The 21,960-nt window shown below is 41.9% G+C and overlaps 1 protein-coding gene across 1 annotated transcript in view; it reads left to right on the top strand.

The window, feature by feature from the left end:
- unc5db (unc-5 netrin receptor Db) overlaps positions 1–20,145 on the top strand; it is a 259,568-nt gene extending 239,423 nt beyond the window's left edge. Inside the window, exons 14-18 of the mRNA XM_069682905.1 lie at positions 481–708; positions 6,423–6,572; positions 7,510–7,674; positions 17,524–17,702; positions 19,880–20,145. Coding sequence (XP_069539006.1) covers positions 481–708; positions 6,423–6,572; positions 7,510–7,674; positions 17,524–17,702; positions 19,880–20,141 — 984 coding nt within the window. The 3' untranslated portion in view covers positions 20,142–20,145. The remainder of the gene's footprint in view (positions 1–480; positions 709–6,422; positions 6,573–7,509; positions 7,675–17,523; positions 17,703–19,879) is intronic.
- The last annotated feature ends 1,815 nt before the right edge of the window (positions 20,146–21,960 follow it).

The following is a 21,960-nucleotide window of genomic DNA, read 5'->3' as shown; positions in this document are numbered from 1 at the left end:
CCACTGTCGAACAAGATGTTAGAAAGCCTAATGTTTTATTAAGATGTTTTTCTTAAGATATTGGATGCAATATTGTTTCATTTAGATGTCAAAAACAACAGCCTACCTTTTCATTCATTTTCCCCACCCACTGTAATGTTGGATGCACTAGATATTGCACTATTATACTGTTATAAACAACAGTCTACCTTATTTTATCATAATTTTTTTCTCCATTGTGATATGAGCTGCACTATGATATGGCACTATGCTGTTATAAACAACAGCCTGCCCTGTTTTATATTGTTTTTTTTTATCAATGTTTTATGAGAATTTTCAAATAAAATGTTCTTCATGGTTAAACAAGATTTTGTCATCCAAAAGCCTTTTTTCCACAAATCTGTCTTGGAAAAAGGGGGTCGTCTTATATCCAGGATCGTCTTATATTCAGAACAATACGGTACATCTTCAATGGGCACAACCTCTATTCTTTTTTTGCAGGAAGTGATGTCAGTGGAGGAAGAGTCCACTTCCTGTTACTGCCTGATGGACTCAAAGAGCTGCCACCTGCTGCTGGACCAGCCAGGCTTGTACGCCCTTGTGGGCGAACCCCTGACGCAAGCTGCCATCAAAAGGTTGAAGGTGGCTGTGTTTGGGAGTATAGATGCAGGCTCCTTGAGCTACAGTCTGCGGGTGTACTGTGTGGATGACACGCCACACGCCTTTCAGGTGGGCTAAATCCACGGTCGCATTTATTCATCAAGTGATTATGGCTTAAGAGCCAACTAATTTGGCTTCTTTCAGATAATAACTTGATAAATTAATTATGAAAATATTATTTCATGCTAAATGCTAATGACAAACTGGCAAATTTAGCAATCTTCATGCAGTCATATTTTGACTTCACCAATTTCTACTCTATTAGAGAGTACAAATTGTAGGTCATGGCCTAGATTCAAACTGAACATCTTGTGTGGTGTTTGCCTGGGCTGTCTGAGGCGCCAGGGACCTCGGCAGTTAACCATGCAGGTGATTGCAAATTCATTATCACTGTGAAACAATACTGCACAACTGATGGAAGAGCCTGACATATTCTCTTCCACAAGTTTAAATAGACAGTGACAAAATGCTGTAATCTCTGCAATTGACATGTTAACCAGTCATTCTTTTAATCTTGTTTAATTTGGTCATGCTTCAGTGACCTATAGGGATTTTAAGCATTGAGATCTAATCTGTTGAAACCAGGGAATCAAACTATCTGTCCTCCCAGAAGAGACCAGACTTACAGAAGAGCTGAGCCGAACTGAGCTGCACTGAGCAGCACTCTGCCCTCCAACTGCCTTTCTGTCATGTTGCAGCCATTCGCAGCAGCTGGCTTTAAAATGCATTCTGGATTTGGTTTATAAATTCCCAGCCTGCTGTTCAGATGCCAGTATTTTGTGTGTCCCTTGGGCTTCTCTCTGTTAGCACCACCTCTCTGCTGTGTATTTTCACAGCTCTGGCACAATCACAGTCTGGTATCTGGATCAACAGGAGGCCTGATGCAACACAAACAACTGTGTGAGGGAGACATTAACATTTTCAGCTGAGTCCAAACAAGGGTTTTGATTGTCAGTTTTCTGATATTTTATTTTACTTTCAGAATGCAGCTGTCTTATATAAAATATTGTATAATTTAATATGTCTTCCAAAAGTCAAATAAGTTCACTTGAGGTGTTTCTTTATCATGATTTCAGCTTATTTGGGATAGCAGATAAGGGTGTCAGCTGTAACAAAAGAGACAAGGACAGTCTTGATGCCTAAGAGTGGGCAGAAATAGTGCTACTCCACCAGTAAGTTCCTGTGCAAGGTCCCAATATTCAAGTCAAAGCAAAGAGACAATTAAACAGGCTATGTGTAAGATTTTACGTATATTCATCAATCAAATATCATGTTTTATTGCCAATGTGTAAAGGGATAGTAAATGAACTGATAAATTGAGACCTTCCCCAACTTCCTCCATCGGCCCTAACAACCTTTGGGCTGATTTTTATGTAAAGCACTCGGGACAGTTTTTCCGAGGATGTGACCTATCTGCGTGTTCGCAAGTACCTCTGCCACTACAGTCAACAGTGGGCAGCATGAGACAACGCAAGCTGTGAAATAAAGGATAATGCTAACAAACGACTGGTACCCACAACAACACCAACACAAACTACACACAAGTATAAAAAACAAAGAAACGTTTTATCTAGTGAAGCCCGTCTGACCAAACAGGAATGTAATCGACGTCAGGGGGAAAACTAGAGTCAACATCGGCAGGGCATGTGAATCATGGAGACCTTCAATTGCTTTTGGGGATCAAAACAGACCCAAAGATCCAGCCGCCCTGCCCTGCCTGGCTAATGTTAGCTAATGCTTGTGATGAGGTGCTGGTTTGCCGGCGTAATTTGCCGTTTGGTTACAAAGCACAATTCCGAGTCATGCAGTGTATTTATGTTAGAGCTATTTGGCTAACCTTACCATGCTCGCTAACTTTATGACTACCAAAATACTATTCGAGTGTGTCTGTCAGTGTTGTCACTCTAATTTGACAAATAACTTCGCCAGCTAACATGATATTAAGGAATATTGAGGTATTTTGACAAACAGTGTTGATTTTGGACAACATGATGCTGGTCAACATGATACCCGTCAATGAACACATCTCGTCAGTGAAAAGTGACAGAGCCAGTGAGTTCCGAGATCGAGCATGCTCAATTTCATGTGTCTTCAGCACACGGATGCTCGTTCTTGCTTGTGAGTGTCTGCGCGAGCGCGCACAAGAAGGTTGGCTGTAGTTCCCTCAACGGCCGACCGTGTCGCTAGGAATGATTTTCTGAAAGCTACATAGCCTATAGCATGAAAACAACAGCCATATTAGTGTTTTGTTTGCCGGCATAACCTTCCACTGTAAAATGTTACCAGAAAATGCTGTTCACCTCCACCTTTCGCTTTAGTCTTACATGTTCTATGATGTCCTAAATTCTAACATTGTCAACAAGAAATTATTAAAAAAATATTAACACAATGGTTTTAATTACAGAACTTAATTTGTGATCCCACTACCTCATGGTTGGTTGACGTTGCAACATTGACTTAGCTTTAAATCATCATGAGTCAAATAGCAGAACAGTAACAGTCACTTACAACATAAAACTTCAAAAATAACATTATGACAGCTGGAAATTAGCTAAAACATTTGATCATTACATAACCAAGCTAGCTCCATTCTCGTAAATACCATTTTTCTGCTGGCTCACCTGTTAACAAAGGACATTTTGAAACATACTGTGTAATAAGAACATTTTCAAGTAATATTCTAAAAGCCAGAGAATTTGCAACTATTTCAAATTTGCTTTGCCAAACATAGCAAATATTTATTCCCCCTTTAGTTGCAAAGAATGAAAGTAAATGGGAGGCAAATATATTTAAGTTAACTTATGTTTGACTCTGCTCATGTTTCTGTCTGGCTGCTGATCAATCGACTGAACATGCTGCTGCTCTGTTCCAAGAAGGGGGGCATTAAAACAGATCCAAGCTACCTGTATGCAAGATGGAAGAAGGAAAAAAAATCAAGCATTTTCTGGCCACTCAGTGAAGAACAAAGGCAAATAGCAAGTTCAGGTTCTCTTCTGCCATATTTGTGTGCAATATGGGCACACTTTTCTTTAAACATGTGAAAGTAAATACACACAATGAAGCATACATGCATGCAACTTATACCCCTTTCCCATTGAAATTATTGATTATTGATGCAGGTTTTTCAGACCCTGGAGTACACTGCTTTCGGTCTCTTTTCTGCTGAGTCACTGTCTAACATCACAAATGCACCCAAAACAGGGTTAGTAAACAGTGAAGATGTTACGGTGGTTAGGGCTTTATTGTATTTATTACTCATTCAATCTAATTAGCAAACTGGTGCTGACAAATTTGGAACGATGTTCAAGCGCTGCTTGCACAGAGACGGGCAGAATTTGTAGCTGAGGTGACAAGGAATCGCAGAAGTTACTGACAGCATCGCACCAGAGTGTGGACACAGGTTTTGTGTGAGGATCCATCAATGTGGCCCGGTGTGCCAGATTAACTGATGTTTGAATTAACTGGTGAGGGTCACAGATGTGTGTGAGCGTGGCTTAAGAGTCTGTTGTACACAAATTAGGTAATAAATTACTACTCCTTTCACAGTTTGCTGGAAAATAAATTTTTCTGTGGACAACATTGCATAACAATAGTGGACTGTACACTCGCCACCGCTAAACGCTACAAATGTGTTGTCTCTGTTTCTGTTTTCTTAAAATAACATAATGCCACGGAAACATCCAGTAAACAGAGAGGATAGTCAAATCAGTGAATGCGTCACAACAACTAAACTTTAATGCATCTAAAGAGTCATCTGTGTTGTAAAAGAACACATTAACTGGTCAGCTGAAGTTTGAATTAACTTGTGATGATCTACTGTGTGCGGCTGTGGTTGCAAATGCGATCTCAGAGCTCGTTTTTATGATACCAGAGCACTGACGTGCACAGATGACAAGAACGTCTCCTCAAGTAACAGTCAAAAACTCTTGAATTTAGTTTCTATGTTTATTTCTTTGATACTGTTGTTTTTGTCACAGTTTAATGTTCAAACAAAAAATGTTAAGGACCCAGATGCAGACTTGAAATATAAGGTTTAATAAACTAAAGGCCAAAAACAAGGCAGAACAATAAAGGTTTACTTAGAAAGTGTCCAGGTAAAATAAATCCAAAGGAAAAAAGAACCAACAGGTAACAATCACAGGGAGCCACAGGGAAACAGGTAAATCCACAGAACTCACAGGCAAATGTTCTTGGGTACAATGTTCAGTTTTAAATACAGCCTGGGGGCTGCGGAGGGGCAGAGTCAAAGCCTTCGGGTGGATGACCTAAAGACGGGTCAGAGGCTGAACAAAAGCCATCAGACGGCCAGCCTGGAGGCGGGGCACAGGCAGAGCAAAAACCCTCCGCAGTATGAGAAGGAGGTCGACCTGACTGTTGGAGCCTCTCAGGAAGGCAGACCAGAAGGATGGAGCCTTTCAGTAGGACGGACAGGTGTCAGCTGGGCCGCTGACAGGGAACCAGAACCAGATGCAGGTGTCGGCTTGACTGCCGATGAAGAACCAGGAGCAGGTCCAGGCTGGACCAGAGGAGGTGTCGGCTGGGATACCGATGGAGAGCCAGGAGGGGAATCCTCCAGCTAGGTCAGAGGAGGTGTCAGCCTGGACGCCCATGGAGAACCAGGAGAGGAATCCTCAGGCTGGACCAGGGGGGTTGTCGGCTGGGACGCCGACGGAGAACCAGGAGGGGAATCCTCCTGTTGGCATGGAAGAGGATTTGGATCTGACAAGGCCTCTCGAGCTGTAACAGGGGGCTGGAACACTGGGACAGGAGCCGGAGTCTGTTGGTGAGCCGACTGGAGCCGGGGAGCCGGAGCCTGTTGGTAGCCAACCGGAGCCGAAGAGGAGCAGTCGGCCAGGGAGCCGACCGGAGCTGGGGAGCAGGAGTCGGCAGAGCCTCTGACCGGAGCTGGGGAGCAGGAGTCGGCAGAGCCTCTGACCGGAGCTGGGGAGCAGGAGTCAGCAGGGCCTCTGACCAGAACACAGGAGCAGGAAACATGGGGGCGGGAGCCAGCAGGGCCCCTGACTGGAATGCAGGAAAAACAGGGGAGCTGTTTATGGTATCATAAAAACGAGCTCTGAGATGGCCTTTGCAACCACAGCCGCACACAGTAGATCATCACAAGTTAATTCAAACTTAAGTTGACCAGTTAATGTGTTCTTACACTACAGATGACTCATGCTTTAGATGCATTGAGGTTTAGTTGTTGTGACGCGTTCACTGATTTGACTATCCTCTCTGTTTACTGGATGTTTCCGTGGCATTACGTTATTTTAAGAAAACATAAGCAGAGACGACGCAGTGTACGGTCCACTATTGTCATGTAATGTTGTCCACAGAAAAAGGAATGTTCCAGCAAACTGTGTGTCTCACAATGTCTCAAAGACACAGATTAATTAATGAAATAAAGCAGCAAAGGAGAAGTCATTTATTTCCTCGTTTGTGTACGGACTCTTAAGCCACGCACACACGCATCTGTGACCCTCACCAGTTAATTCAAACACCAGTTAATCTGGCAAACCGGCATTAGTTACAGCTCTGCTCCCTTTGTTTTCCCTTTGTGATTGAAATAGCTGAAGACAGACGGGCCAGAAAAAGAACTGTCCCACCAGGACACAGAACAATGGTGACAGATAAATAGCAACAATAGAAGTGCTTTTTCATCATGACCAATTCAATTTGAGTTTGAGTTTATTTTTTTCAAAAAGGGACAATGCACATTAATCAACATGAGCGCGTGACTACATCATGTAAATATCTTCTATCTATCTTCCTTTGTCCTCAAGGGAGTGGTGGCAGCAGAGAAGACCAGAGGGGGTCAGCTCCTCGAGGAGCCAAAGTTGTTGCCTTTCCAAGCGAACACCTTCAGCCTCCAGGTATCCATCCAGGATGTTTCCCAGTTCCTGTGGAGCATAAAACCCTTTACTACATGTCAGGTAACCATGGCAGCAACTTACACAATATTAAACAAAATCAGGAGTTGGATATATAAGTGCTATTTTGCAACATCCTGTTTATGCATAAGTTCATTATTGTGGTGTTTATGAATGATTCTTGCATTTTTCAATGAAACAGTGTGAGATTCATGTGTTTGTTTGAGAGGGTCTGGAGAGATTCTCCAGATTGCCATTCATTTATGTATTGTGGGATATATTTTACTGTTACTTTAATCTGGTACCACTTTTAAAAGTTCACTTGGCTAGATGGTTTTATAGTTATGTTTAGCACTTAAAATCGGTTATTAGATGCATATTTGTAAATAATACATTGATATAAATTTGATTCTAAATGATACTCAGATCACACACAAAGTAGGAAACTGACCCTTTGCAGTATGTAGAGGTAGATCTATAATTGCTATTAAGTTAATAGTATTATCTTTTTCATACTATCAAAAAAGATACAGCTGCATATTAAATGCGTCATGGACCAGTTTAGTTCTAAACTACAGAGTCAACTTCAGCAGTCAGATGCTAAATGCACAGAGACAGATGATGTTGATACCAAGTCTGAATAGCCTTTTTTTTTTTTGCTAGCCATTGTTGTTACATATGCTCCTACAAAGAAGACAAGTCAAGTAGCTTGTAAACATTATTTCTTCTCTGCTCAAGGGCGTAGAATTGGGTTGGACAATACTAATATATTTTGTGATTTTACTTGAAAGATACCTCCACCACAAATTGATGCATAAAGTATCCCACAATAAAGGAAATAAAGGGTTTAAACCCCAAAGTTTCCTTGGGGAGGAAATAGTTAAGATCTCTGAAGGCAGTGTAGAACAGTGGGCTGAATCATCATTTTTAGAGCATATGTTAACATTGCTGTATACTGTGTTATGTTTCTGAAGTCCCTTATTTACCTTTGCCTCCTCAGGAGTTCTCCTTCCCTCAAGTGTGGAGCAGCAACCAGCAGCCCCTGTACTGTGCCTTCTCTCTGGAGAGATACAGCCCTGCCACCTCCCAGCTCTCCTGCAAAATCAGCGTGCGCCAGGTCAAAGGCCATGAGCAGATTCTGCAGGTCTACACAGCTGTGGCTGAGGTGAGGCTCTGCGGCTGCAGGAGGCAGGCGGAGTGGGGGTGGGGAAGTTTCACTTTTATGCTCAACCTTTGTGTAACCTTCTGGAGAGTGTTCACTTACAGAAGGGCCAGCACTCCTGAACTATCACTGTTCATAAACAGAGCAAGGACACTTACTTTTTTAATTTCTTTACAGATAGTTGTTTATACAGACCACAGAGATTTTGCTGTTAACCTTTTTGTCACATATCTTTTAACAGTTACTTGTAGAGGAAGAAATGGTTTCCAGCAAATTCACATGCAGTAACATCTGGGAGCGGCCCAGTCTTCCAGCAGCAGCTGAACAGCTCCACTGGAGCAGCTAGGAGTAAGAAATCCTCACTCAAGAGCATCTTCACAGTAGTTGTTAAGGCAGAGAAGCGTGCTACTCATTGATTTTACCCATTTGCTTTTCCACAACCATCTACAATAGGGTTTACTACCTCAGGGCCACCAACAATATTTACATCAGTTGTATTACAGTAAGACACAGGTGAAATATTATTGTTTCTGTTTACCGTACCTTCATAAAAAGGAAGAGTAAATAACAGAATTCATAGGAGTTGTATATACATTTATTTTGGCACATGCAGCAAACAGATATTCTGTTTTACACTGAGGATCACACAGTAAGAGCAATATCATCTAACACAGCTGAGTATTAACACAGCAGTATTAGAGCTGTTCTACACCATCATGAGCCATTAGCCACATTTACTAACTAACTAAGGTATCATCCACTAAAGTTACACAAATATTAGGATTTAAATTCATTAAAGATAGATAGATACATCGAGAAACTAACAGAAAGACAGATGATTTCTGGTGTCAAAAGCATTGTGGTTTGCGTTTGCAGTCAGAGTGTTATTCTGGAATCGTGTTTTAGCAGGCTTTGGTTGTATATAAGAAACAGTCCCTGTGGAGAACAAAAAATATGGAACACATCGCCCATAATGCTAACCTGAAACACATTGGTTATCGTCTGACAAAGATATAGATTTTTCTTTTTTAATCTGTATACAGACATCTTCAAGAAGTGCAAATAACCATAATGTATTAGAATTGTCTCTCCAATCCAACTCTATTCTTGCTTCTCAAGTTGCTTAGTTGGACTATCAACACTGACCAGTGCAAGGAAAAGGAAGTCTTGGCCCTGATTTCCTCTCTGCTAGCGACACTGAAGCCCTGAAAAATTGGCCATCACCCCAAAAGGCTCCAATAGACGATAGCTTATGTGTTCCAAGATTGCTATGAGATTATTGCATAGTGAGTAGACACGGGCCTTTCGTCCACCTGGCGCAAAGCACCAAAGCGTGCAGCGCAAGTGTCATTGCTATCTTCCACTGCGCAGTCGTCATTTTCACACCCAGCGCCCATGTTGTGTAAATAGCAAGTGATCTTGTGCCACCGTTAGCGCCCTTGGTTGGTTTTGAAATGAGGTGTGGTCAGGCAAACGGGTGGCGCGTTGCTATCTTGAGGACGCAGAAAGCGACTGCGTCACAGACCAGCAAAAACCTGGTCTAAAGTCTAAAGTCTATGGTGCAGTGTGTGTTTGCAATTTAGAGGGCGCATTCTGGACATACATTGGAGAGTTGACAACATGAGTTTGTGCTTGTCACTCACACGGGGACGCACAGCAGCGCTTCTACTCATAAGGAAAAAGCAGTGTGTTTGCAGATACAGTGAAAAAAAGCTATTTTAAAGGCCCTGGAAACTCGGCTTGAAATAGCAAAAATGCATATATGATATCAGAGCTGAGTGTGTCATGAAGCATCCACAAACATCTGAGTGAAAATAAATGTTCAGAACCACAAGAAAACCTTGTTGAAAAACAGCTCATTAAGCTCTTCAGACCATTTCTCAGGGCTGTGTAGGCGTGGCAGATCCCATGGTGATTGACACCTGCCAGGGGTCCGCCTGTCCGTGTTCACATGGCAACTGTCAACACAACAATGACGCATGGGAAAGCAGTGTTTCCTCTAGGATTTTTTTCAGCAACAGGGTAGAGGGTGTTGTACCACCCAGGTATGTGCGCATGTGCACATCATATCAAACTATTGCTGTCAGGTGATTAAAAAAAGGAATCTAATTAATTACATGCTTTGTAATCAATTGATTTCAATTAATCTCATATATCAATGATTTCTGTGAGAAGCACATCACATGTAGACTGACCCTCTTTCTAGATGGTTATTTCTTACTTAGAAACTTTAATTGTTCTCTCTTCTTCACCTCATTAAGTTTTAATTCACAAACTACTTTAATCTGATGACTTTGCTTCAGTCTCCCAACACACCTGCGCCTCTGCTCCCTGCACCCCCCCACTCCCTTCTGTCTGTCTCTCTGTCTGCTGTGTTGACTGTCTTCATCAGCAGTCTGTTTAATTAAGTCACAATAGTTACATATTTTCTCTCGCAATTCAGCTTTCACAGCACGTGAGCCGCGTGTGCACGAGGGACGTTATTAATGACGTAGCGATCCAAACGATCGATCGTTACAAAATGACATCACCTTTTATAAGCTTTATAAACAGCGACAATCAATGTATTTACAGTAGGGACATACGGAGTTCAATAGACAATATCTCCTCAGTATGATATTGTGCAGCTTGCTGGAGGGAGATTGACAGGGAGCTGAGAGTTTGATACTGAGCGCACAGCTGATGTAGGCACGTGGATTGTTTACACTGCGTATTAGAACTGCGTATGTATGCCGATGTCAGCGATGCGGAGCGGACCCTCTTTTGCAGTAAGAAGTAAACTGGTTCCGCTGTTGTTTATTTGGTTGCCAAGACTTTGTGAGTTCACTGTTTCAGTGCTCTTCCTCAATGAGGAGAGGATGGGTGATCGTTGATTTGCAGCAGAAATCTCCAAAGAGTAGTTTAATTACAACTTCTGAAGCAGCAGCTGCAACAATTCACTAAATGTATGTAGCAGAAACACTGCTGCTTCTCCAAGTCCGCCACATCTAGAAAATAAAAGAATGACACGTTGTCATCTCAAATGGTAGATGTGCACCCGGGGACAGCACACACAGGCATGATGGGAAAAAGCTCCTTGCTCCTTTCCATAGAGCTCATCTGTGTTCACGTACCAGTCCAGCTTTTTGTCCTGACAGACCCCTAAGCAATTGTAAGTTTGCACCCATCTCAATGTTAACTCCATAAATGTTGAGTGGCTGAAGAGGGGAAGCTTCTACTTGATCTTGGAGCTGCTCGGTTGGAGGCAGTTCTTATGGGTCCAGCAGGTGAAGGCCTTCCCCAGGCCCCTTCATTAGGACTCAGGTTATACATAATGACAGTGTTGTACGATGTGAGCAGGGAGAAGCTCCAGTGCTGCTAACTATGACCCCAGAAACACAATTCCACACCCTAAGGAACTGTGGTCATCCTATAGGTAATCTGTGATCCAGGAAGCAAAGAAAAAATCCACAACCATAACTAAGCTTGTCTGTAATTACAAGGGTTGGATGGTAATGAATGTAAACAAAAATGTAGAGAGGGATATCTGGACTGACTTGCTTAGGCTGCTGCAACTGAGACCAAGCCGGAAATACGAGGTAGAAGATGAAAGGATAGAGGATGGATATTTTCTAGGCTTGTTGTTTCATTTTTCAAACTTTAAATGTACAAGTATAAAGTAAACAACACTACAATTTGCCTCATAACTGTGCTCTGCATCCTGCCTTGTACTGAACGTATAACTCTGTTATTATGTGCAGTAGGGTATGTTCATATTGGCCTTGCATTTAACATAACTGCTTAGCCTTCAGCCAGTTGGCGATAAATAAATACCAACCTGAGCAACATCAGACTGTAAACAGTAGTGTGGTAGTACTAAGTACTTAAAAGGTTGATAGATAACAGTAAAATGTTATGTTTTAATACTGTATTTCCAAACAATATGCATTACAAGTTTACAATGTTACAATTTCATTTAGCAGATGCTTTTGTCCAAAGCGACGTACATCTGAGAGTTAATACAAGACAAGCAACGATCAGGACAGGAGGGGGCGGAGTCATTAAGTGCCAACAGGGGAACTACTGGCATTAATAATTGTATCGACTAATGGTGCACATCCAGTCAGTCACCATTAAACAAAAGTAAAAGGGGAAGCCATCTGAGATGACTGGAGATAAAAACTTTTAGGAAATGAAGCAATTTTTTTTAAGGAAAAATGTGTAATCTGCTTATTCAATGAGAGGTGTAGCTGGGCATTTCTGCAGTCATCTGCTGTGCGGAAAATATATGTGACCTCTTTTGACACCGGGATCGGCCAGAACACGTGAATTTAAATAACTTTTTAATGCGATTCTTCTGCCAAAACATTTAACATATTCGATATTGTATTGTAGTTATTTTATTGTTTACAATGATCATATAGAGTTAAATTTGTCAGATGTGTATTTTTATTTTTATTCATTTTTGTCACTTCTTGGTTGTTGTGGTTTGTGAACCATAAAAGTTTTCCATGTCATAGATTCATCAGCACTTTGTTTCTTGTCAACAACTTGCATGAAGGGGGAACAGACATAAAATGTTCTGCTCCTTTTAACCTCTTTATATGTTTTTTTCTTTTACCCTTTTTTCCAATTCAGTGAAGGTCTCAATTTTTCCTTCAACATTGGCTCATGTAATCTGATGTAATCTTATCCTCATGCAAGTTACATACACAGCAGTCAGGTATTTGTGTAGTGATTAGCACTGGTCACAGGTCATCTTGGATCCACTTGATTCTGCACATAGTGATAAACAGAGCTATGGTGATAGTACAGGACCCGACTGGAACCTGATTGGCCTTATTCATACAGGTCTTGGGACAAGTTTGTGGTCCCAGGGTCCAGCCACACCCATAAAAACCGTTTCCTTAGGTTGGGTTTGGTGAGATATCTGCTGGAGGATGATGTGGGAAGGAAGAGGTAGGAATGGACCGTTTCCACGGTGACTGCATCCATCAAGTAAAACCAATCTGGATTTAAGGGTAGATTTAATGCTGTATTGTGTTTTGCATTGGACTTCTCCATGTTGGTTGTCATGCAAATAGATGGATTATGTATCTGTGGGTACGGATTATAAACTGTGTACACAGATTTATAAACAGAGAGTACAGATTTACACATGGCTCTTTTTTCTCTCAGCTGACACCAGGAGGACTCCGTAGCATTCCATTACCATACAGTTTTATTTATTATGCCTCTAGGAGATGCACTGAATTCAGGTAAAGAACCTTCTTTTAAGATTTTAAAGCCCCTGTAAACCCAAATCCACAAAATCCTTCTAACTGTGTAATTTAGGGTCTTATGTACATAATAATAATAATAAATGTTATTTGTATTGCACTTTATATTTAAGCAATCTCAAAGTGCTACAGAGAAGAAAAATAAAACAAGACAATTTTAATGTGTTAAAATGAGAGCCTATAAAAGGCACCTAGCAAAAAGCTTTCTTAAAAAGATAAGTTTTTAGGTCCTGTTTAAAAACATCCGCAGTCTGTGGGGCCCTCAGGTGGAGGGTGTTCCACAGCCTCGGAGCTGCAGAGGAAAAGGCCCGATCACCCATAGTGCGGAGCTTGGTTCTTGGGACTTGGAGGGTGTTCCTGGTTGCAGAACGGCGGGTGCATGAGGAGGTCTGGAGGGTGAGGAGTTCTTTCAGGTATTGGGGGGCATGTCCGTGAATGCACTGATGAGTGAGGAGGGAGACCTTGTACTCAATTCTGAGTGGGACAGGGAGCCAGTGAAGGGATTTTAGAAAGGGGGTTATGTGGTCATATTTGCGGACCTTTAACAGGATCCTTGCAGCGCTGTTCTGTATGTATTGGAGCCTCTGGATGCTCTTTCCAGAGATGCCGGTTAGAAGTGCATTACAGTAGTCAAGCCTGGAGGAGACAAAGGCGTGAACGAGCTTCTCTGCATCTGCCAGGGTGAGTATTGGACGGAGTTTGGCGATGTTCCTGAGGTGGTAGAAAGCATCTTAAAAGTTTTAGAAATGAGTTTTAATCCAAACTCGAGTTATTGCCATTCTTTCTTTGTTCACTTTTCTGATGCTGGGGTTAAATTGGGTGTGGTTATGTATGATATTTATCACGTCATAAATTTCCTTGAACCAATCAACCGCAGTTGTCCCGCCCTCACAGGTGCAATAACACTTCTCGGCTCGCGATCAATCTTCCTCTCTGAGTCTGAGCTAACTCCTGTCCACACACCCTGAACGTCTCTGCACATACCTGTTGCAATTACCTAACGCTCGCCTTTTTCCCATCATGCCTGTGTGTGCTGTCCCCGGGTGCACAACTACCATTTGAGATGACGTGTCATTCTTTTATTTTCTAAATGTGGCAGATTTGGACAAGCAGCAGTGTCTCGCTACATACACAGTAGCGGTGCAGGGAGCAGAGGTACAGGTGTGTTGGGAGACTGAAGCAAAGTCATCAGATTAAAGTAGTTTGTGAATTAAAACTTAATGAGGTGAAGAAGAGAGAACAATTAAAGTTTCTAAGTAAGAAATAACCATCTAGAAAGAGGGTCAGTCTACATGTGATGTGCTTCTCACAGAAATCATTGATATATGAGATTAATTGAAATCAATTGATTACAAAGCCTGTAATTAATTAGATTCCTTTTTTTAATCACCTGACAGCAATAGTTTGATATGATGTGCACATGCGCACATACCTGGGTGGTACAACACCCTCTACCCTGCTGCTGAAAGTCCTAGAGGAAACACTGCTTTCCCATGCGTCATTATTGTGTTGACAGTTGCCATGAGAACTCGGACAGGCGGACCCCGGCAGGTGTCAATCACCATGGGATCTGCCACGCCTACACAGTCCTGAGAAATGGTCTGAAGAGCTTAATGAGCTGTTTTTCAACAAGGTTTTCTCGTGGTTCTGAACATTTATTTTCACTCAGATGTTTGTGGATGCTTCATGACACACTCAGCTCTGATATCATATATGCATTTTTGCTATTTCAAGCCAAGTTTCCAGGGCCTTTAACATTAGCGGGGATGTAGCACATCAAAGTGAAAACGGAGCTCTTTGATTTAATTTTGGGTTTAAAAGTTTTACTGTACAATTTTACTGTACAAAGAATCGATCGATTTATGTCTTAGTTAGATGCAAAATGTGTTGAAATGTAGTACAAAATTGAACAGAAAGTGTCACTCTGTTAATTAAAATGTGAAAGTGCAAAAAAAGTCCCTGAAATTAATAAATAATTGTGATTAATAATCCTGATCTTGATATGGATTTTTTTTTTTGTACAATCTAGTTTATGTACTGATGTTTTAAATGTAAAACATACCAGAATGAATTGCACTGACACAGTAAACCTGATCGATCTGGCTCTTGAAGCTGCTTAAAATAAGCTTAAGGGACATTTCACTGTGCAACAAAGTGGACGAAGCTACTGGTGGGAAGAAACGAAGACTTTTCTACATCTTCTGTTTTGTGCTTCACGGAGACGTGGCTGTGTGGAACGATACCGGACCCTGCGCTGCAGCTTGCAGGCTTCCAACTTACAGAGCGGACCGCGACACACAACTCTCCGGCAAAACAAAAGGTGGAGGAATCTGTTTCTATATCAACAGCGGCTGGTGTACGGACGTTACAGTGATACAGCAGCATTGTTCTCCTGGACTGGAATACTTTTTCATTAACTGTAAAACCTTCTACTCCCCCTGTGAGTTCGCTTCATTCATTCTGCTCGGTGTTTACATCCCACCGCAGGCCAACGTGTAGGAGGCACAGCGCGCGCTCGCCGACCAGATCCTGTGTGTGGAGCAGACAAACCCGGACTCCTTAGTTATTGTCCTCGGTGATTTTAACAAAGGTAATCTCAGCCATGAACTCTCAAAATACAGACAGTTTATTAAATGCCCGACTAGACAGGAGAATGTTTTGGATCACTTACATGAGCAGCGCTTATCACGCCGTCCCCCGGGCTGCACTGGGTCACTCTGACCACGTCATGATCCATCTGATTCCTGTGTACAGGCAGACGTTAAAGCTCTGTAAACCTGTAGTGAGGAAAAACAAACAAGTGGACCAGTGAAGCTGTGGCGGATCTTCAGGCGTGCTTAGACTGTACGGATTGGGACGCTTTCAGGACTGCTACCAACAGTCTGGATGAGTACACGGAGGCTGTGACGTCATACATCAGCTTCTGCGAGGACAGCTGTGTAACATCACGCACCACGGTGTACAACAACCACAAGCCCTGGTTCACGGCCAATCTCAGATGGCTGAGGCAGTTAAAGGTGGAGGCTTTTAGGGGTGGGGACAGAGACGGCTACAAAACGGCAAAATACACCTTCAGCCGGGCGGTGAGAGAAGCTAAGCGTCTGTACTCTGATAAACTACAGCAGCAGTTTTCAGGGGGAGATGCTGGCTCAGTCTGGAAGGGTCTAAGACAGCTCACCAGCTGCAAGCCGAAAAACCCCCCACTCTGTTAATGACCTGCGCCTTGCCAATGACCTCAATGAGTTTTACTGTCGCTTTGAAAGACAATGGGACGGTTCTGACACCATCCCCGTGACTCCACTCAACAGCCACAGCCTATCACCTCCACCTCAACAGCCCCCTCCCCTCACACCAAAGCAACAACTCTCTCTATCATGGCGAGTGATGTTAACAGGATTTTTAAGAGACAGAACCCACGCAAAGCAGCCGGACTGGACTCTGTCTCCCCCCCCCACCCTGAAGCACTGTGCCGATCAGCTGTCTCCGGTGTTCACAGACATCTTCAACACCTCACTAGAGACCTGCCACGTGCCAGCCTGCTTCAAGGCCTCCACCATCATTCCTGTCCCCAAAAAGCCAAGGACCACAGGACTTAATGACTACAGACCCGTCGCCCTGACCTCTGTGGTAATGAAGTCTTTTGAGTGCCTGGTGCTCTCACACCTCAAGGACATCACCATCAGCGACTCCACTGTTTCCACTGTGGAGTCTTTCCGCTTCCCGGGGACCATCATCAGCCAGGACCTCAAGTGGGAGCTGAACATCGGCTCCCTCACCAAAAAGGGACAGCAGAGGATGTACTTCCTGCAGCAGCTGATGAAGTTCAACCTGCCAAAGACAATGATGGTGCACTTCTACACCGCCATCGTTGAGTCCATCCTCACCTGCTCCATCACCATGTGGTACGCTGCTGCTACTGCCAGGGACAAGGGCAGGCTGCAGCGTATCATCCGCTCTGCAGAGAGGGTGATTGGCTGCAATCTGCCATCTCTCCACGACCTGTACACCTCCAGCACCCTGAGGCGTGCAGGTATGATTGTGGCTGACCCCTCTCACCCCGGTCACGGTCTCTCTGAGACCCTCCCCTCTGTGCTCCATGATGACCAAAACCTCCCGACACAGGAACAGTTTCTTCCCCTCTGCTGCCAGCCTCGTCAACAAGGCCCCGACCAACACCCACCCACACGTGACATGGCCTCTCATTCAGCCCCTCAGTCACTCAACATTCCACTCTAACTTTTAGATTGTCTGTCACTATTTTTATTTTTAACTTTAACTTTATACTGTAAGCTTTTTGCACTCACTAATGTCCTGCACATCTGTTCAGTTTTTAATCACACCTGTTGTACATATTTTGTATTATACATATTGCTTTTTATATTTTTATTCTTATTGACTGTTTTTTATCTTATTCTATTTAAGTCTTTTACTTATTTTTACTCTAGTTATGTGTTAATTGTTCTGCACCAAAACCACCAAAACAAATTCCTTGTATGTGTAAACCTACTTGGCAACAAACCTGATTCTGATTCTGATTTGCAAATCCTATATGACCCTGAATTGATTGTACTCTGTTTCTGTTCCCTTCATCCAGACTGAAAAGGAGTCCATTCCTTTTTTTATGCAGACAGACTGTACCATGACGTCCCAGGCGGGGCCCAAGGCTTTCAAAATCCCCTTATCCATCCGCCAGAGGATTTGTGCCACCTTCGACACTGCCAACGCCAAGGGCAAGGACTGGCAACTCTTAGCCCAGAAACTCCACTTAGATCGGTGAGCGTATGATGTGCATCTCCCTTGGAACTGCATGATGTGTGCAACCTTTTGTCTAAAATGACCTTGCGATGAACACATACTGATGAACACATACTGACAAGAATGATAAAAAACCTGTTATCCTCATTAACGTGTCTTTATGTGCAGCTTATTTTATACTCCATATTCTCTCTCATCAGCAGGAGACAGGCTGGATTATGAAACAATTGTAGGTCTGTTGAGTGCTGTTTCTTAAAATGAGAATTATAGTGTTTGTCGACTTCATTATATGATTTGTTTTAAAAGTGTTTTCTTCTCTTACATGTGTTTAATTTTTGAGCAATGTTATTTGTGATTACTTGATTGTCCTTTATTTTTTCAAACAAAAGTGTGCATTTCTGATAAGACACTAGTTTACATTTACTCAATTTATGGCATATAATCTCCCGTTAAGAGCAGGATTTAGAGATGCTGGCATCTAAGAGTCCTTTGGGATTCCAAATTTTTAGATAATGTTAGCTCCTCAAGTTGGCTGCCTTACAACAGAGCCTGATGTGACCAATTGCTGCGGCCTTTTAAGTTGCTTGATGTTTATTCTCTTGTGAAGCAGAGAAATTCGTAGTGAAACACTGCCCCCTACTGGATTCAACACTACATGATACATATATGCATTGTTTTGGCCTAGCAACAAGCTCTCACTTATTGACTTTTGGCAGCACCTGAGAATTAAATCCAAACTGATCTGAGTTGGGCAGTAATTACTGGGCTTATTTTTGCTGTGGTATGTATTTTCTGTCTTTGTTATTTTATTTAGTCTTAAAGGGAATGTGTTTTATTTTACCGACATATAGAACCTGAGGCTTTTGTGTACTGAACAAAATTAAGTTTGTGCAAAATTAAGTTTCAGTAACTACATCGACAGAATAAATAGATTTTGTAACAGTCAACGAAGAGTTTTGTTATTTTGGATGTTGGACTTCTGTTCAGTGTTGTGGGACGTGTGAATAACTTATACATATTTATACTTGTATCTTTATTCAATCCCTTCTGTGGTTAGGTATTCTACTATACTGTATATTATAATAATAACATGAAAGCAGAATTACAGTACTACGGGTCTTGTAACCATTACTAACAGCTAGAACTCCTGAAAACCTAGAAATCAAACATTACGAAGTCTTTAACATAAAACACATAAACATATTTAACTGTTGATATTTTCAGTTGTGAAATGCTTAATCATTTAATCCCTTTACATCATATCATTTACAGCATATGCAGCAAAGTAGTTTTTGCTCTACATTGCAGAAATTGGAACTGGTGCCAAAATGGTTTGGAGTTTCATTGGGAGTTGGCAATGTGGATACATTACATCAATCTGTCCATCCATACAAACAACCATCAGATCAAATCACTTTTTCACCACCTAACATAGTCTAAGATATTCAAGGGATAGCTTCAAGAGTATAAACAATATGGCATAGTCTCTGCTAATAGACATATTTGTATATATATCATTTAAATGCTAAAATGATGCACTTAGATTTTGACTACTATCACACATAAATACAGTCAGAGCCGGTTTCTAACATCTTAAAAAATGTTGATACCAACGTTCCTTATCTTTGTCATGGCATACATAACATGTCAATGTTTGATTTGATGTAATTGTGTAGCTAATTTGATCTATTATCTGTTTCCACTGATGACCATTCTCATTGTGTTCTTATTGTCAGCGAATCCCACGGAAAGAGCCAAACCAACAAAACAAATTCACCCTGAACATTTATATTGAAGTAGTGTGTTTTAAAAGCGTGATACATTTATCCTTCTGTGCCGCTGGTGTCAAAAACACATCAATGAGCCACACTGTTAGAGGACATGTTTCTTAACTACCATGGACACACACTCTATTTTTTTGACTCAATCCCAAATGCACGGTCCGATAGAAATACTCAATACTAGAGGAAGAGATGTACATTAATCCACCACTGAAAATAAATAACAGTTGTAATTATTTACTGATCCAGTTTGACTCATGCCTTTTACTAAATAAATGCAAACATATTCAGCATGGATTAAATTCATATCTAAAGACAGCATGAAACATTATGCCAGTCTTTTCTCTCTGAGAGTGCTATCTTCCTGTTTTCATTAATTAATTCATTAATCCAGCTTTATGTGCTTTTCTGCAGAAACCTGGGTTATTTTGCAAAGCAGCAAAGTCCGTCTGCGGTCATACTGAACCTGTGGGAGGCTCTCCACCAGGACACTGCTGACCTTGACTCACTAGCCAGCGCCCTCGAGGAGATTGGCAAAATCCACTCTGAAAGCTCCCGCAAGGACCAGGATGTGCCGGAGTCTGACATGTATCACACACAAGCAGGCAGTCTGTGCAGAACGAACAAACTAACAAACAAGAAGACAGAGGACTGTGTTACCAAATATACAGGCTGAAAGAAAAAAGACTGAGTGCAAAGTGTCAAAATAAGGTATATACTTGTGTAAACACACAGCACGTGATGGACAGCACACTGTGCTAGTGCACTGGTGGGTCGTGCCGATGTCTGTCAGTAGACAGGGAGCAGTCCACCTGCTTACCATTCAAAATTGGTTAGAGTTGAGGCAGTATCTGCTGTGGATCAATCCACTCTTATATAATCATATCAATATTCAATATTTTAAGTTAAAGACTGTTTTTCAAGCCACATGTTTCCCTGTGTCAACAAGTGAATGAGGCTACTTTCTCACATCTAATATTATATTTTTCAAAGGAAGCTGATGATTGCTTAAATGGCGTGATTGTAGACTTTCAAAGCAAAAGTAAAATTCACCCATTTTCATCTTTTCCAAGATTTCAATAAAATCTTGCCCATAAAAAACACTGTATGAACCCCAGTCTAACCTTGAGGGACAGCACAGTCGGAGGTTTACCATCCCTAACATGGCTGGGGCTAAATGTGGATTACTAACCGTTGCATGACAGTTCATTCTAGTTTTTGCCAACAAGAGATACAGAAAAAGGAAGCTGTAGGGAGGCAGGGAGCATATCGCTAAGTCTTATCATCAGATTCCCTCTATTAACACTCGTCACATAGACCTCATATCAGGCCCTGACACACCCGACTGGCCCCACCACAGCCTCACATTCAGTTATCAACACACACATGCTGACACACATTTTGACTTTTCATGGCTACAGAGCTCACAAACACAGACACAGACAAGAGTTTGCATATACTGCAACAAACAGTGAGGAATACAAATTATGTCAGTATTTGTAATAAAACACGCAGTCACAGCTGTTCAAATCACACAAAATCATACAGAGCGTTTAACAAAGGAGAGACTTAAAATCAAAATATTTGTTGTCAACATCAGAAGTTATACTAAATGAATATAGTACTTCTTGATCTTCAGTGTTGAATCATCATAACACAAGAAGCCACCTTGATTTACAAAATCTGTCATACTGTCAATCTGCCAACACTAATAAACCTACATATGTCCTCAACACACGCCCTGCTTTTGTTTTTGTAGTCAACTGAACCAGTGAAAGTTTAAGCCTGTGTTTTAAGTCATTCTTATTGAAGAACTAAAACTCAATTATATGTTTATTTTATTATGTGTTAAAGCCCCTGTAAACCCAAATCCACAAAATCCTTCTAACTGTGTAATTTAGGGTCTTATGTACATACTAGAAAGCATCTTAAAAGTTTTAGAAATTAGTTTTAATCCAAACTCGAGTTATTGCCATTCTTTCTTTGTTAACTTGCCTGACGCTGGGGTTAAATTGGGCGTGGTTATGTATGATATTTATCACATCATTAATTTCCTTGAACCAATCAACCGCAGTTGTCCCGCCCTCACAGGTGCAATAACACTTCTCGGCTCGCGATCAATCTTCCTCTCTGAGTCTGAGCTAACTCCTGTCCACACACCCTGAACGTCTCTGCACATACCTGTTGCAATTACCTAACGCTCGCCTTTTTCCCATCATGCCTGTGTGTGCTGTCCCCGGGTGCACATCTACCATTTGAGATGACAACGTGTCATTCTTTTGTTTTCTAGATGTGGCGGACTTGGAGAAGCAGCAGTGTTTCTGATTCATACATTTAGTGAATTGTTGCAGCCGCTGCTTCAGAAGTTGTAATTGAACGACTCTTTGGAGGTTTCAGCTTCAAATCAACGATCACCCATCCTCTCCTCATTGAGGAAGAGCACTGAAACAGTGAACTCACAAAGTCTTGGCAACCAAATAAACAACAGCGGAACC

This window comes from Semicossyphus pulcher, unplaced genomic scaffold (genome assembly GCF_022749685.1).
Source record: "Semicossyphus pulcher isolate SPU_LCO1_2020_fin unplaced genomic scaffold, fSemPul1.0.p SCAF_6, whole genome shotgun sequence".
Classification (NCBI taxonomy): Eukaryota; Metazoa; Chordata; class Actinopteri; order Labriformes; family Labridae; genus Semicossyphus; species Semicossyphus pulcher.
The sequence above is the reverse complement of the archived record's forward strand: the minus strand, read 5'-3'. Positions and strand labels throughout refer to the sequence as shown.